Genomic DNA, 14,163 nt, shown 5'->3' on the forward strand with positions numbered 1-14,163 from the left:
TTCTAGCTTCATATTGCAAAGCGCCATCTTTTAAATTAACCCTCTGATGTCTGTTTTTTCCCCACATAAAAAGTAAACTAATAATAGAATGACTGATATTTGAATACACACATGCTGCTAATTTCAAAGCTTTAACTCCTGAACAGAAATGTCCTTTTACTTACAGACCTACCTCTCTTTCCCCCTTACCCCCACTTTATTTTTTCCAGGCAAGGAAGAGTCAGTAGCCACCTTCAAGGGCAACGAGTTCTTCTGCTACGACCTGTCCATGACACCCATCCAGAGCAGCACCGACGAGATCACGCTTTCCTTCCGAACGCTGCAGCGCAACGGGCTCATGCTGCACACTGGCAAGTCGGCCGACTATGTAAATCTTTCCTTGAAGAGCGGCGCGGTTTGGCTAGTCATCAACCTGGGCTCGGGGGCCTTTGAGGCTCTGGTGGAGCCTGTCAACGGCAAGTTCAATGACAACGCCTGGCATGATGTGCGCGTCACCCGCAACCTGCGCCAGGTAAACACTGTCTGCATCATCCGAGGCCGCAGCAGTCAGGATTGTGCATCTGTTTGCCACACACGCTATCTTTGAATCATTGTCTTTTTTCTCTCAGCATATGGAGAATACGTTGAGTCGTTGTCTTACCTTTCTCCTCTCTTGCTTGTTTTTCTTCCTTTCTGTCATAACAGAAGTTTCTTTTTTGCAGGGTCAAGTTGAACAGGAGGACCTTTTCTATTTTCTATTACTATTTTAATGCTTTTTGTTTCAAAGATGAACCAGGCGACCAATGATACATGTCATCTTCATGCCCCTGTCATGCAAAGGCAAAAGATACGAAAAACATGTGACAGATAACATTATAGTTAACATGCATGAAATCAAAGAAATCCAAAGATTTATGCAATGTTCTTATTAATGAACCAGGAGGAGAAGTGCTCTGCTTAGTATGTATGCACATAATTTACTCAGGTACACAAATGGAATGCACCACAATTTATCAAAGGTGACAATGCTCTTAAGACCTTTCTGAACAAATTACCTAACACATCTTTGCAAACCTTTAATGGTAGCTAATGGAAAACAAAAGAACACAGGTTTGTGTGTAATCTCTGTGACATACCGTGGGTCTGTGTATGCTAGAAAGCACAAAGGACATGCATCGACAGTGAACTCTCTGAATACTGGACCCTCTGGATGCAGCAAGTCATCAATTGGCAGGTGCAGATACCAGCAGCAAGATACAATCAATTTCACTTACACCTGCCGTGCTTACTTCTTCACATTTTTGGGAGGAATTGTAATTGGAATAAATGGCTTGTCAGAACTAATAATGGGCATTGTAAGCAGTCTGGATGCAAAAAAGCCTAGCCTGAATACATTAACACAAAGATGGTGCATCAGCTTCTTTATGTTTGTCTTCAAAAATATCTGTGAAAAGCAGTCAGTAGCATTAAGCCACTTCTAGACAGTGGAGAACTTCTTGTTGTACAAAAAGCATGACAGCAAAGTGATTCTTAATGTGGAATAAGTGCTGTTAAATTATAGGGAATTTTTTTATGCTAACCACACTGCAATTTGAGTCGTATTGCAGTAATGTTCTTGGACATTTCAGTGCGGTAAGTTAGTCTGACATTTGTAAAGCTGATCTTTTTATTAGCATATGCTGTACTTGCCTTAGGATAAAGGCAAAGGATCACACACTCAGAAACACACAGGCTCCATTTAGACACCCTGGCTCAGAAATGCACACATGTACGGACAAATGTGTAATCAGCAGAGCGAGACTAATGTAATGAGTTTGGAAAGCCAACACAAGTTTAAAAATTTACAGCATGAGCCAATCCACCTACCACCTACTGCACCATAATGATCATTAGGTAAATATGACATATGCCATACACATACGCACTTGCTACACTGACAGCATTATTGTCTGTCTGGAGGTTTGTATGGTATGCCTAGACATTCATGCCTCATTATGGGCATGAATGTCATGATCAGTTTTGGCTGTTAATGATTTCTTTGAGCTGGTCTTTTTCCCGTGTGGAATACGTACATTTTTCTTTTTTTCTAATCCACACATGATCAAAAGTATAAATACAGGCTAATTAGCTTTATGGGTGTATGGTAACCTCTGATTACAACTGTATACACTGTCTACTCCTGTTCATGACGCCCATCCAGAGCAGCACTGCAGCGCAACGGGCTCAAGCTGCGCACTGGCAAGTCGGCTGACTATGAGAATCTTTTCTTGATTGGAAAAAAAACATTGAGTTATAGTCAGTCAAGATAGCCTCATAACGTATTTAATATATCTGGGTCTTGAAACTAGTAAGCATGTCTAGTGAACTAGATATTCTATGAGAACGTACATTGTTTTATTTCTATAACTTGGTGGAGAAATCTTGACACAAAACTTTTCAGATTTTTTTTTAAAATACTGAGTAATAAATATCTAGTTTTCTTCTGTTATGTAAAGTTCTACACATCTTTAATGTATAAAAACTAACAACCCACATCATGTTCTCGAGGCAGTCTCTATTGACTGACAGTCCAGACTGAATCCCCAGTGGATCTTTGTAATTGACTTAACAGGCACTCCTAATGTTGAAGAGCTCTACGTTTACACTGGACACTTCCCATGAAGAGACACTTAAACAGAGATATCAGTGACACTGACCACCTCTGACCCAGCAGATCAATGACTGCGGACATGTTTCCGTGTAGAATACAGTGGCGTGTGGCATCAGATGTTCTTACAGTCCTATTCAGTGCATTCAATTTTGAAATTTAGTCAGAAATGACCAAAGTTTTTACCATAGTCTATCAACAGTTGGCCAATTTAAGCTCAAATAATGAAGTCAATAATTTTCTTTTATAAATTTTACTTACAGTTTAATAAGTTGGACTACAATCCCAATTCCAAAACAGCTGGGACACTGTGTAAAATGTACGTAAAACAGAATACAATGATTTGCAAATCTCATAAGCACATATTTTATTCAAAAAAGAAAACTGAACGAAAAGAAACTAGAAAAAAAAACTATTAGAAAAAGGCACTGGGTCATTTTGAAGTTGAAGGCACTCACCTCAAAACATTTTTGGAAAAGTGCCATGGGTGTTCTTTATTGTAGTTTTGATGCCTCAAATGTTTTCAATTGATAAAAGGTCCTGAAGGCCAGTTCAGCACTCTACTACAGTGAAGCCATGTTGTTGTAATAGATGCAGTATGCGGTTTAGCATTTCATGCCTGAAATGCACAAGGCCTTCCCTGAAAAAGACGTCATCCTGTAAATACGTTTATGGATGTAATAATTGTATACAAATATAAAACAGTTGTCTGAGTATATGAGGATTAAGGTGAATGTTATACTCATTTGATCCTACTCACCTAATACTACTTAAAATTCCCTGCACATAACACCACGTGTGTGATTACTATTAAATAAGAATTGTAGAGACTGGTTCATCAGCATGTGCACATTTGGTGACCTTTACATAAATTAAGTTATTTAAATTATATTATCTGTTCCTTAAATGCAACTGAAAATGTGAACAGTCACTTACACAATTAAGATAAGATAAGATAAGATAGAACTTTATTAATCCCTCGGGTGGGTTCCTCTGGGAAATTCGACTTCCAAAAAAAGCACAGCAACGACCGAAGTTACAGTTACAGAACTGTTATATATACACACACACACACACACACACACACACACATACACACACACACACACATATATAAATACAGAGACAAATATAAATAAAATATACAAAGGGGATAAATAGAATAAATAGGAATAAAAAATAAAAATACAAGTGAATTGCACATTTCAAGTATTGAGTCAATTGAAACCATTGTCTTCTGCTGCCTATTGAAGCTAACATGATATATTAAAATATAGCCACCAAGCTACCAAATACTAGCTAAGGTCATCGTACTGAACCAGTGGTGTTCAAAGTCTCATCCATTATGCGTCTACTGTTCTAACGTCTCTTGCAACGTCATGCATATCTACGTCTGCATCAACAAGCTCCAAAATAAGTAAAGCCTGTGAGCTCTTACAAGCCCGGCCGTCTCTCTGACTCTCCCTCTCCCTCTGCATGTGTATATTTGCTGTCTTTCTCCACAAAACCTATGAATTTGTCAGCTTTGTGCAGGATAAAATGAAGCAGACAGAATTAGGTGAGGTGATAGGGACTTGCTGCCAAGAGAGAGAAGAGAAAGGGGAGGGGTGGGGAGAAATGGGTATACTATATGCCTAACAAGCGATCACAGCTTCAGAGCTCCCCTTGGTGGTAACCGACAGTACTGCAAGCATCTGTGAAGCGAGGGTAGTCTAATCCTAGTGGTGTATATTTGACAGACAGGTGAGTGCACTCATCTTGACCTTTCATCAGTGCAAATCTCTAAACTCAATACACAAACATGCTCACTCATACATACACTATTCACTTACACTTTGGTTTAAACAACTAGCAAGGCATCCCTCCCCCTCCCTCTGCATGGTTGCTTACCATCCTGGATTTCTGGTGACAGTTCTCTCCTGTGGGATTCCAAACACACAGCAGAAAAAAAAAGACAAAGATGGAAACACTCATGTCAAGGTGTCCTAGAAAATTATAAATATATCACACACAGCACCAAAAAAGAACTGAGAACTGAAAAAAATGGGTCAAATATTAAGTTTGCAATGCCACACTAGTCCGCAGTTTAGGCCTCTCTCTCTCCTAATGCATCCAATTTTAAATAAAACCGCTCATTTCCACTGTACCATATGGTCAGTGAGCATTGATTTTCAGATCTTTTCAATTCCTTGTACGAGTTTCCCAGAAGCCCTGCAGACATAATAGGTGCTTGCCATTTACTTCTAAATGATTGTTTCTTTCTCCTCGCTCCTTACATTACCCAGAAAGTGGTGCAAACTGCCATCATGAAAGCTGCTCCAGTGTTCCCATTTCTGCTCAGAGGAGTCTGGAGGGATCCCAGAGGAAGCTTGGGTGACAGTACATATGATTCTCTGTCTTTTACTGGACACATACACTCCTGAAGTGGGAATCTGTCTTTTATTGGTCACTGAAGGAGAATGTAGTTCAGATTCGAAGCCTAAGAAAAAGTATGGAAATTAGAGTTACAATTGGCAAAACAGTCTGTGTGTTTTACAGAGCAACAGTAGAAAATCCAGGGCTTGTGATTGGCTATGTCTTTATTTGATTGCTTTTTTTATAGCACAGAAACAGGACAGGTTAACGCTGAACAGAAAGCTCCGACAGCTGTTTACTTGCATGAGCATTATCCCCATAGATTTAAAAGTTAAACAAAAAAAGCAGTGTCAAGCATCAGCTGTAAGTGTATGATGTCTGTTTTGTTCACGCATGATAAATGAAGGACAAAGGATTAAGTGGAAGCCCAGTGTATGCAAGCATGTAAGCATTTTTCCTTAGCAGGCCCCTGGCACTTGGTGGTAAGTGCATGTTTCCATCATCTACCACACATATGCACCCATTCTGTGATTTGTTAAGAAAACTATGATGCAGTTCCAGGGAATATGTTGGACGGGCATCGCTTAGTATACTTATTTTTATTGTTGGAGGGCAAACTTTCTGTGTTGACGATTACTTGAATGATCAAAATGACCCACATACTGTAATGCTTAACAGGCATTTGGGTCCCACAGGCCATCAGAGGAAATATGAGACACATGCTGACAGAAGGAAGGAAATAAACACTTGTATTGCTGTATTTTTTGCTTGTGGGAGAGTGAAAGAGCAGTTTTGTGCACAACAGAGAGTGGGGAATGAAGTGCAGCGATGGCCGGGGGGGGGGGGGGGGCACATGAGGGGGAGACAATGGTTTGTTCTGTAGTACAAACACAAGAACAGAGGAAAGTGTTCTTTTAATTCCCCAATGTGACTTTACAATCAAAAGATTCAACATCCATTGAGTCCCAGAACTGGGTCTGTATCTTATCCAGCGCCTAGAGAGAGCGGGAGACCTTTGAACTCAATATCTCGTTTTTTTTGCTATCCCATTTTCCTTATTGTGTCACTGTCACCCTTTCCTCCCTTTTCCTCTCTCACCTTCGACATCATCTGTCCTATTCTCTTTAGCTAGGACAGAATATGACTCTCCCTTTCCGTCAGCCTTGATGTTCAAGTTTCCCATCCGTGCACCTCACCATATAACTGCAACAAAGCAGCTATAGAATTAATGAAGGGATCAAACAATTTTTTATGTTCTAGTGCTTAGTGTATAGGTCTGATGTTCAACGGCTGACCCAGAGTTCATCTTGAGCTGAAGGGCTTTGATCTGTACGAGGGTCGAGTTAAGCAAAGGTCATGTTGAATTCCAATCTTTCACACATACAGTACAGCAGGCGTTGTGCACTGCTTCACATCCTTCAGAATGCAATGAAACGACTGGGCAGATTTCTTTCCTTTTTTAAAAAAAAGTGCTATATGAAGTGCTATCTTTGAATTTAAAAAAAAGTTATAGTTAGCTTAGAAACAATGGAATCACAGCTATTATCAAATGAGAGAAAATGCAATTATAATTATTTTTCAAGGGGATTTAGTTACAAAATGTAGCCCCAAAGCCACTATGTGCAGCAGCAAACCCTTTGGGTTCTTACCAGAAACAAAGAAACAATTAAGTAACCTCAAATAAGGCACAAATCAAGGAAAACTTAGCATTGTCTTTCCAGCAGAAAGAGAGAATACACTGCCATAGTATGGAAGGTACAAACAAGCTCGCTGCTAAATGCAGCCTCTCTGAGCCTTTTTACAACAATTCCGATAATATACTGGAGATAGCCACGCTCCACAGGGGGAAGGAGTGTACCTAGATGCAGGAGGATCAAACCACAGTACTCACTAGTGCCACAAACAAACACGTGCACAGACAAACCCCATGAAACCCTGAACTTCGGCAATTTTGCATGCAAGTCCTCCGTAACGGATAGACACCGGTGCTAGCTGCATGCGTTCACATTATGCGCACAGCTCACATTATGTTTACACACATCCTTTCACTCTACCTAAGAAAGGTTTTAAATTCCAAAAGAAACAGTCGCAGTTGAATTGCTCAAAATGACTGAAAATCCCAAAGCTTCTTTGTCATTGTTTTTTGTGTTGAAAGCATTACTTCTTCTGAAATGTGGTATTGCTAAATGTACTGTAGCATACCAAAGCCATGCACTCATTTAAATGTAATGCCTGTTACTGTGACATTACAGTATGTATATATATATATATATATATATATATATATATATATATATATATATATATGTATGTATGTATATATATATATATATATATATATATATATATATATATATATATATATATACTCTAGAAAGAGAGGTCAAAATGCTGTCCCTCTCCCTTTAATCAAATCTAGATGCTAGTACACTCCCCCCATTACCTGCTCTTTGTATATCTGTCTCAGGCTTGTTAAGAGTGTTTTTTAGCCTTTTCTGTAAGGCATGATCACCTGCAATAATCTTCCCTTTTCTTCATCCTCCATCCGTCCAGCCCTCATCCACCCTCCCCTCTCATCCAACCTTCCTCAGCCAGAATTCCTAAGAGAGGGCCAATCAATTTCTCTCCTGCTCATCTTGCCCACCCTCTCTCTCTCATTTTCACTCTATCTCTCGGTTCCATTCTTTCCAGCAATTTGTCACTTAGCAACGGTGTCTGCCATGCTGTTGGGTAGTGAATCATCCCTGGCTGCAGTCCTGCATTAACCCCTTTCCTTCAGCTTAGTCCTGCCATTAAATGCTGTGATATTATTGATAAACAAGTGGTTGAAAGGTTTGGGAAATATAATGCCTTCATCCCGTGCGTGTAAGTGCAATAAGAAAAAAGAAAATGTTGCATGACAGTAGCAAATTAACTTAATGATTGACAGGTTTCTGATTGGTTCCTGATGCAACTGGAACTCTGGGCGTCCATGCTATTGCCAGCTATCTCAATAATGTCAACATATTTTAGCAAAATGAATCATCGAAGCTCTTCTAGCTAAATCAAAAATGCTATTTAGAGTGTTCGTCTATGCCAACACACACAGCACGCACTTTTATGGTGATGATAGAAATTGCTTTTCAAGACAAGCATGGGTAGTGGATTTGTTTGATGTACAAAATGGCACACTAACACCCCTGTAATCCGCTCTCCATTTTCTGCCAATGACATTTTAAGTATTTCTAATGTGTTCCAGCCATGCTGAGAAGATATGGGGGTACCGTCATCATGTGCATGTAGGAGGATGTGCATTTAGGATTTTTTTTTTTTTTTTTTAAATATCGTTGTTACTTCTTTTTTTCTCCACTGTGTCGCTTTCCCTATGCTGGTTGACACCTCAAGCACAGGTCCTATCTATGCATTTCCTAAATGACAAGCACTTCATGTTAAAACATCAGCTCAGCTGTTTGATACCAATGGGGAGGGGGGGGGTTAGTGCATTTCAGAGGGGAAGAAAACTCATTTGCATCACATCTCCACTGCATTAGCATATGAGCCTGCATTTCCACACACTCGCAGTCATCAGCCTCATTTGTCACTACCTGCTCCAGCACTTTAATGTTTATTCATCCCTCTGCCTCGGAGACCTATAATCAGAAAACAGATCTATGCACCATTAGCAAATTCAAACAGGTGGAAACAGGTAATAAAACACTGGTGAGACAGAAACAGGTAAGAGATTGAAACAGAGATTATGGTGAAACACAGGATAAGTCATGAACAAAGGAAGTGAAATAGGAGAGAGGGGCTTGTAGGAAACAATAAAACACTGGTAGTGAACATATTTGAATGACACAAAATGGGTCTGTATGGAAAACCGAGATGTGAGCATCCAAATGCATCCATATTAGGACAATGCATTGTTTTAATGCAATTAAACTTCCCATTAATGGAAGTTTTTCCTACCCACTGTCACCAAATGCTCGCTCACAGAGGGTCATTGATTGTTGGGGTTTCCTCTGTAGTCTTTAGCTTACATTGTAAAATGTGTTGCTGTGATTTGGCACTACGTACATAAAATACAATTGAACTGAATTTTAATTAGATTTTATCTGCTCTGGATTTAGCTGTCAGCTTTTAATAACATACAGTCTAATCCTGTCACAGTCTGTCGTACAGTTATTGGTGAAGAAACTGGCGTCTTTATTACGGCTTGTGTCCAGGTTGTCAACACCATGCTACTTTTTATAATTCAGTATTTGTACAGAATCCTCACTCTGAAATGACACCCTTTCACTTGAATCCTCAGGGACAAACAGCAGAGCCTCACACCTTTATAGCTGATGTCCTTTGTTGCAATTTGTTTTTTCTCCGTTCAGTTTCATTCTCGAAAGTCCCTTTTCTCATTTCATTATGCGCTCGGTTCTCTCCAGCCTAGCTGCAACATTTTATTCTTATGAAGGGTGCTCAGAAGTGCATACGAAATATAAACAATTATGAACAGCTTGAGCTACTCTCTCTAAAACATGCATATTCATGTTCAGCTGCTATAGCAGCGCGCTCACAAACTGGATCAAAACGCATTTTAAGAGTCAGAGGGAGAAATAAATGTAAACTATTCATTTCATCTTTTATTATAAATTCTTAAATTGCAATGCTTTGTTTAGTTAGTTGAGCCATCTGTCTAAAAAAAAAGAATGTGAGCATTTTCTTAGACTGAGTGGCATTTCGAGAACTGTGCCTGGCGACAACTGTGGCACAAACTTGGAGAAGAAAAGCATCCTCAGAATATTCCAATGAAACTTCAATTAGTGTTTTTGTTTTATGGAATGGATGTTCGAAGAAACATTGTAAAGTACATCTTTAAAAAACATGTGATTTTGAAACTGGAAGATTTTAAATTCTCAGCCATCACACTTGTGGATTGACCTTGAACTTTGCCTCTTTTGATGAGAATGTGATCTGAAAAGAAAGAAGAAAGACGGCGATGGGAAAAGAGAGAATTATGACCATTTACACCATGTCTGTGTTGCTCTGCTGCAATTTTCACGCACTTATACTTTCCTACACCCACATAGCTATGCAGAAGCACACACCCTCCTGCTGTTTGTTTGCAGACTTCTCTCTGCTGTAATTGGAGTGACATTTATATTTGCACCTGAAGCCTGTCTGCCAGTTTCCATTACTTGGAGCCAGACTTGGAGAGATGGAGACTTGACTGAATGCCACATGATTGGAATGAATGCAGAACCAAATGTACCTGAAAGAGCTATTTTGTATCGAAGCCCAGCTGCACGCCGTATGACAGGGTCACCTGCAGTGTCTGTGTTAGTGACGACAGCCCGATACACCACACGCGCACAAACAGCCAACTGGGCACAAAGGTGTATATAAATGCATGCGCACAGTCATGGCTGCACCCCCCCCAAAAAAATCCATGTGTCACTAGCCACTAATTCAGGCTTCAAATTCTAAGACAAACAGCACCTATTTCAACCATTGCAATATTATTGTTATTCAGTATTTTGAAAGGCTTGAATTGGAAATTTGTGCGAGAACGGTCATCAGTCTTAGAACTTTCTCAGTTACAGTGATAAATCTATCTGGCCTGGGAATCTTGGCTCCACGGCGCTATCCATTGATCATTTGCAGAGCTTTGTCATTAAATATTTATTCAGCTTATTCGCTGGTGGCCACAGTTCAGTAGTGGCCAGCATGATGAGTGTGTAAAAGATCAGCAACCAACAAAGCATCATTTTACATCTCAGCTAACTCTGGCTGGCATCCTGTTGGTTTTCTCCACACAGTGACAGAGACATGTCGACTGTTTCACCTGTAAAGTGCACCGCTACAAAGCACAGACAGTAGGTACCATGTTTATATTAACACAAGCTCATTTCTAGACCTTTCGTACTTCGGTATCAGATTTAGTACATGATTCGTCAATTCGGGGGCCCTTTGAGACAGATGCAACACAAAGTTGTTTGTCTGGGCCTGTGGTTGTTTACATGAGTGGGAGATTTATGCTCCATCAGCACATATCAGCATTCACAGTCTTTGTTTTCCCAGATGGGTCAATTACAGAGAGGGCAATGGACTGTCACAGCAGGAGCTCCAGGCATGCTGGGTTTGAAAGTTTAATAGGATGGGTAGATGAGGAAAAACACTGTAAGAGAGTCAAATTTGCATTATATAGTCTTGCATTATAGTTTTCCAAAATCCCTTGTCGACTTTAATATTTGGCAATCCCAACAGCTCAGGTATTTCTGTAACGCTATCATCACCACTGCCACTAGCGCCGACAGCCTTCTCGTATAGCAGTGTTGCAAACATTTCTAAAATGTCTCAACGCGCAACAAAGTGGGAAAATCAAGACAGAGAACCTAAAAACCAACTGGTTTCCATACCATTCTGTCTGCCACATGAGAGCAAAAGTAGAACAAAAGTTTAATTTTCTGCACGATTGATCTTGACTGTGGAACGCTAGTTTAGCAGTACTTAAGGTTGTCAAGCCTGCTGTAAAAAGTCTATACAATGGTTTTGCCTCTACACATCGACTTTCACGCTTGACTTCTAGTCTGGTAGTGTATTAATTTTGTGCTTTCCATTTATTATTATTTTTAAATCATATCACCACTCTAAATCCCGGTGTAGACTTTCTTTTGCTCAATGGTTGAGTAAACCAAAGCAAAAAAAACCCCGAAAGGTTGTAGTAGCTTGCTAAGCTTTATCAGACCACCTCAGTCATAATCTATAATCCATGACTGAGCATGGGTTGACCATGTTGGCCTAAAGTGGGCATATTATAAACCATTTTTGTCACAAATATCACAATTTATGTTTTAATTTTTAGCCCAGAAAACCACACATATGTTCAATGTACAATTCATTTACACCCATTGTGTTAGTTCTGTTCCTAACTGTGACTTTTAATGGCATTGAGTATAAGTCTGTGAACTGCTACTGTGAGTGATAGGGAGGAGCAAGGAATGGGACCACATGCAGATGACTGCAAGGAAATAAGTTAATGTGGATAAAAATGTTATTTCTACATTTTTTTGAAAAAAAAGTTCACATGTCATTTCCTTGTTCTTAATTTATATGTATATAGAGAGTGTCAAAAAGGACGTTGCAGTTCTAAAATATAGATTTTTTTTTCCATTTGTTTCCACAGTTTCTGATTGTCCCAGTATTAAAGTTTTACCTACCACCCTTTTAAGATTCAAGAGGAAAAACCTGCGCATACAGATCTGTTCACGAGACTGGGCTGTTCATACTGGTTTTGAATTCACCATCACCTTCAAACCTTAACGCAGTTGATGATCTACAGGGAAAAGAAGAGAAAGGTGGAGAGCCTGTCTTGCACTGGCAGTGACCTATGTATCGTACAGCGGTGGTTTGCAGCCACATTGTTGTTGTCATGGTTTCGTTCACGGTGGTGGAAGACTGGAGTGTGAGAGTGACAGATGGTGTTGCAGCACCTGCAGTGATGTGGATGTTGTAAGGGTCTATTGTGGTGAAGAGAGAGCTGAGTGAAGATAAAGTTGTCATTTTACTGGTACAGTAACACAAAGATGTGGTGGTGGTAGTGTGATGGTGGGGGGCTGCTTTGCTGCTTCAGAACCTGGGCAACCTGCTTTGATTTGTGGAACCATGAATTATGCTACCTACCAGAAAACTGGTGACCAAGTCTTGAAGAAGCCTAGTCTGATTAAATCTGGATTAAAACCCCTCCAATGTGCCTGATTTAAAGCAATTCTGCAAAGAAGAGTGAGACAAATTTACTCCAGTTCTTGTTGGCAGGGACGGCACGACCAGGTAATCAGTTTAGAGGACAATACTTTTTCGCATATGGCAGGTAGGTTTTTCCCCCTCGTGTGACAAAGTGTGACGAATATGCAAGAAGAAAAGAAATCAGGAAGTGGGCAAATAATTTTTACATTATGGTAGATTTACATTCCTGCCCTCAGGAAAAAAACATTTTCGTATGCAAAAAAGAAAAGAAGAGAGGCAAAAAATATCTAATTTAGTGTATGCATCATTTACAGACCTATACTCAGCTGTTAAAATTGTGTTTTGTCTACAAGTTGAGGTCCTTGTATTTCAGCATCTAGCTAGCGCTAATGAAAAGGAGCGAGCATAAAGCGGGGAACATAGTATGGCAATTTCAATTGCAGTGTTTCTCTCAGCTCAACAGGTTTTAACAAACACAGAAATAATATGTGCAGTTTGTTACACAGTGTGTCTGCTAGCTAAACATGATGTATTTCCCAGGGAGAGAAAACAGTACGAGATAACTCTACTCAGGATTAAGATGTTGGAAAAATGGGGCAGAAGAGGAAAAGAAAGATTATTTTAACAGCTAAGGGCTGCTCCGTGGCATCTGATAAACTGGAAATGTAAAGCTAACATGTGTTATTCAAAGGCTGCATGAAAACACTGGGCAGGTTAGCTTGCCAAGTATGTTTTTTGTTTAACTAGTAAAGCTCAGAGCAGCACAGGCACACAAAGAAAACCTACTAGAGCGCTTAAGAAAAAAATGATCGTTGAGTAGTGAAGAAAACGGAACCACAACTACAAAACAGTTTTACTCCCGTGTACTAATATTACTTTATAATTATGTTAATGTCGCACGTTCAGTTAGCTCTGGACAAAAATATCTGACAAGCTGAAAAAGCTTCCTTTTACTTTTCTTACTTTGAATGCATTTCAGACTTGTATTTTTTCACTTTGAATTGATTAAACTTTAAATGTTAATTAAACTTTTAACATGTTTTTTTTTTAAACAAGTGCTCTCATATTAGTAGGGTCCAGTTAAAATGGGCTAAATGTGTACCTACGATGCTTCCCAAAAGCCTCCTGGGTTAGCAGGAGGAATCCTCAGGGTAAACCCAGGATATGTTAGAGAGATTATGTATCTCAGATGGCTTGTAAATACCTCATCATCCTAGTGGAAGAGCTAGACGTGATTGCTGGAGAGAGGAAGGTCTGGGCATCTCCCTTTAAGCTGCTGCCCTGCTGACGTTCGCCCTGACAAGGGGGTAAAAACATATGTGGATAGTGTTTTATGTATGTTAAAAAAAAGCAAACAAAATAATGAAGTGAATTTTATTATACATGTCCCTTTAAAACCTTTACCTAGACCTACTCAGGAAAACTACTCTTCATAAAGCATTCCACCACCTATATTTAACCGTTTT

At 39.6% G+C, this 14,163-nt stretch overlaps 1 protein-coding gene across 1 annotated transcript in view; it reads left to right on the forward strand.

Annotated features, from left to right (window-relative positions):
* nrxn2b (neurexin 2b) overlaps positions 1-14,163 on the forward strand; it is a 655,677-nt gene that overhangs the window by 256,977 nt on the left and 384,537 nt on the right. The window contains exon 4 of the mRNA XM_085400466.1: positions 210-511. Coding sequence (XP_085256592.1) covers positions 210-511 — 302 coding nt within the window. The remainder of the gene's footprint in view (positions 1-209; positions 512-14,163) is intronic.

This window comes from Rhamphochromis longiceps, linkage group LG3, assembly GCF_057381845.1.
Source record: "Rhamphochromis longiceps isolate RC_006_pf linkage group LG3, R_longiceps_female_GT1.1, whole genome shotgun sequence".
Lineage (NCBI taxonomy): Eukaryota > Metazoa > Chordata > Actinopteri > Cichliformes > Cichlidae > Rhamphochromis > Rhamphochromis longiceps.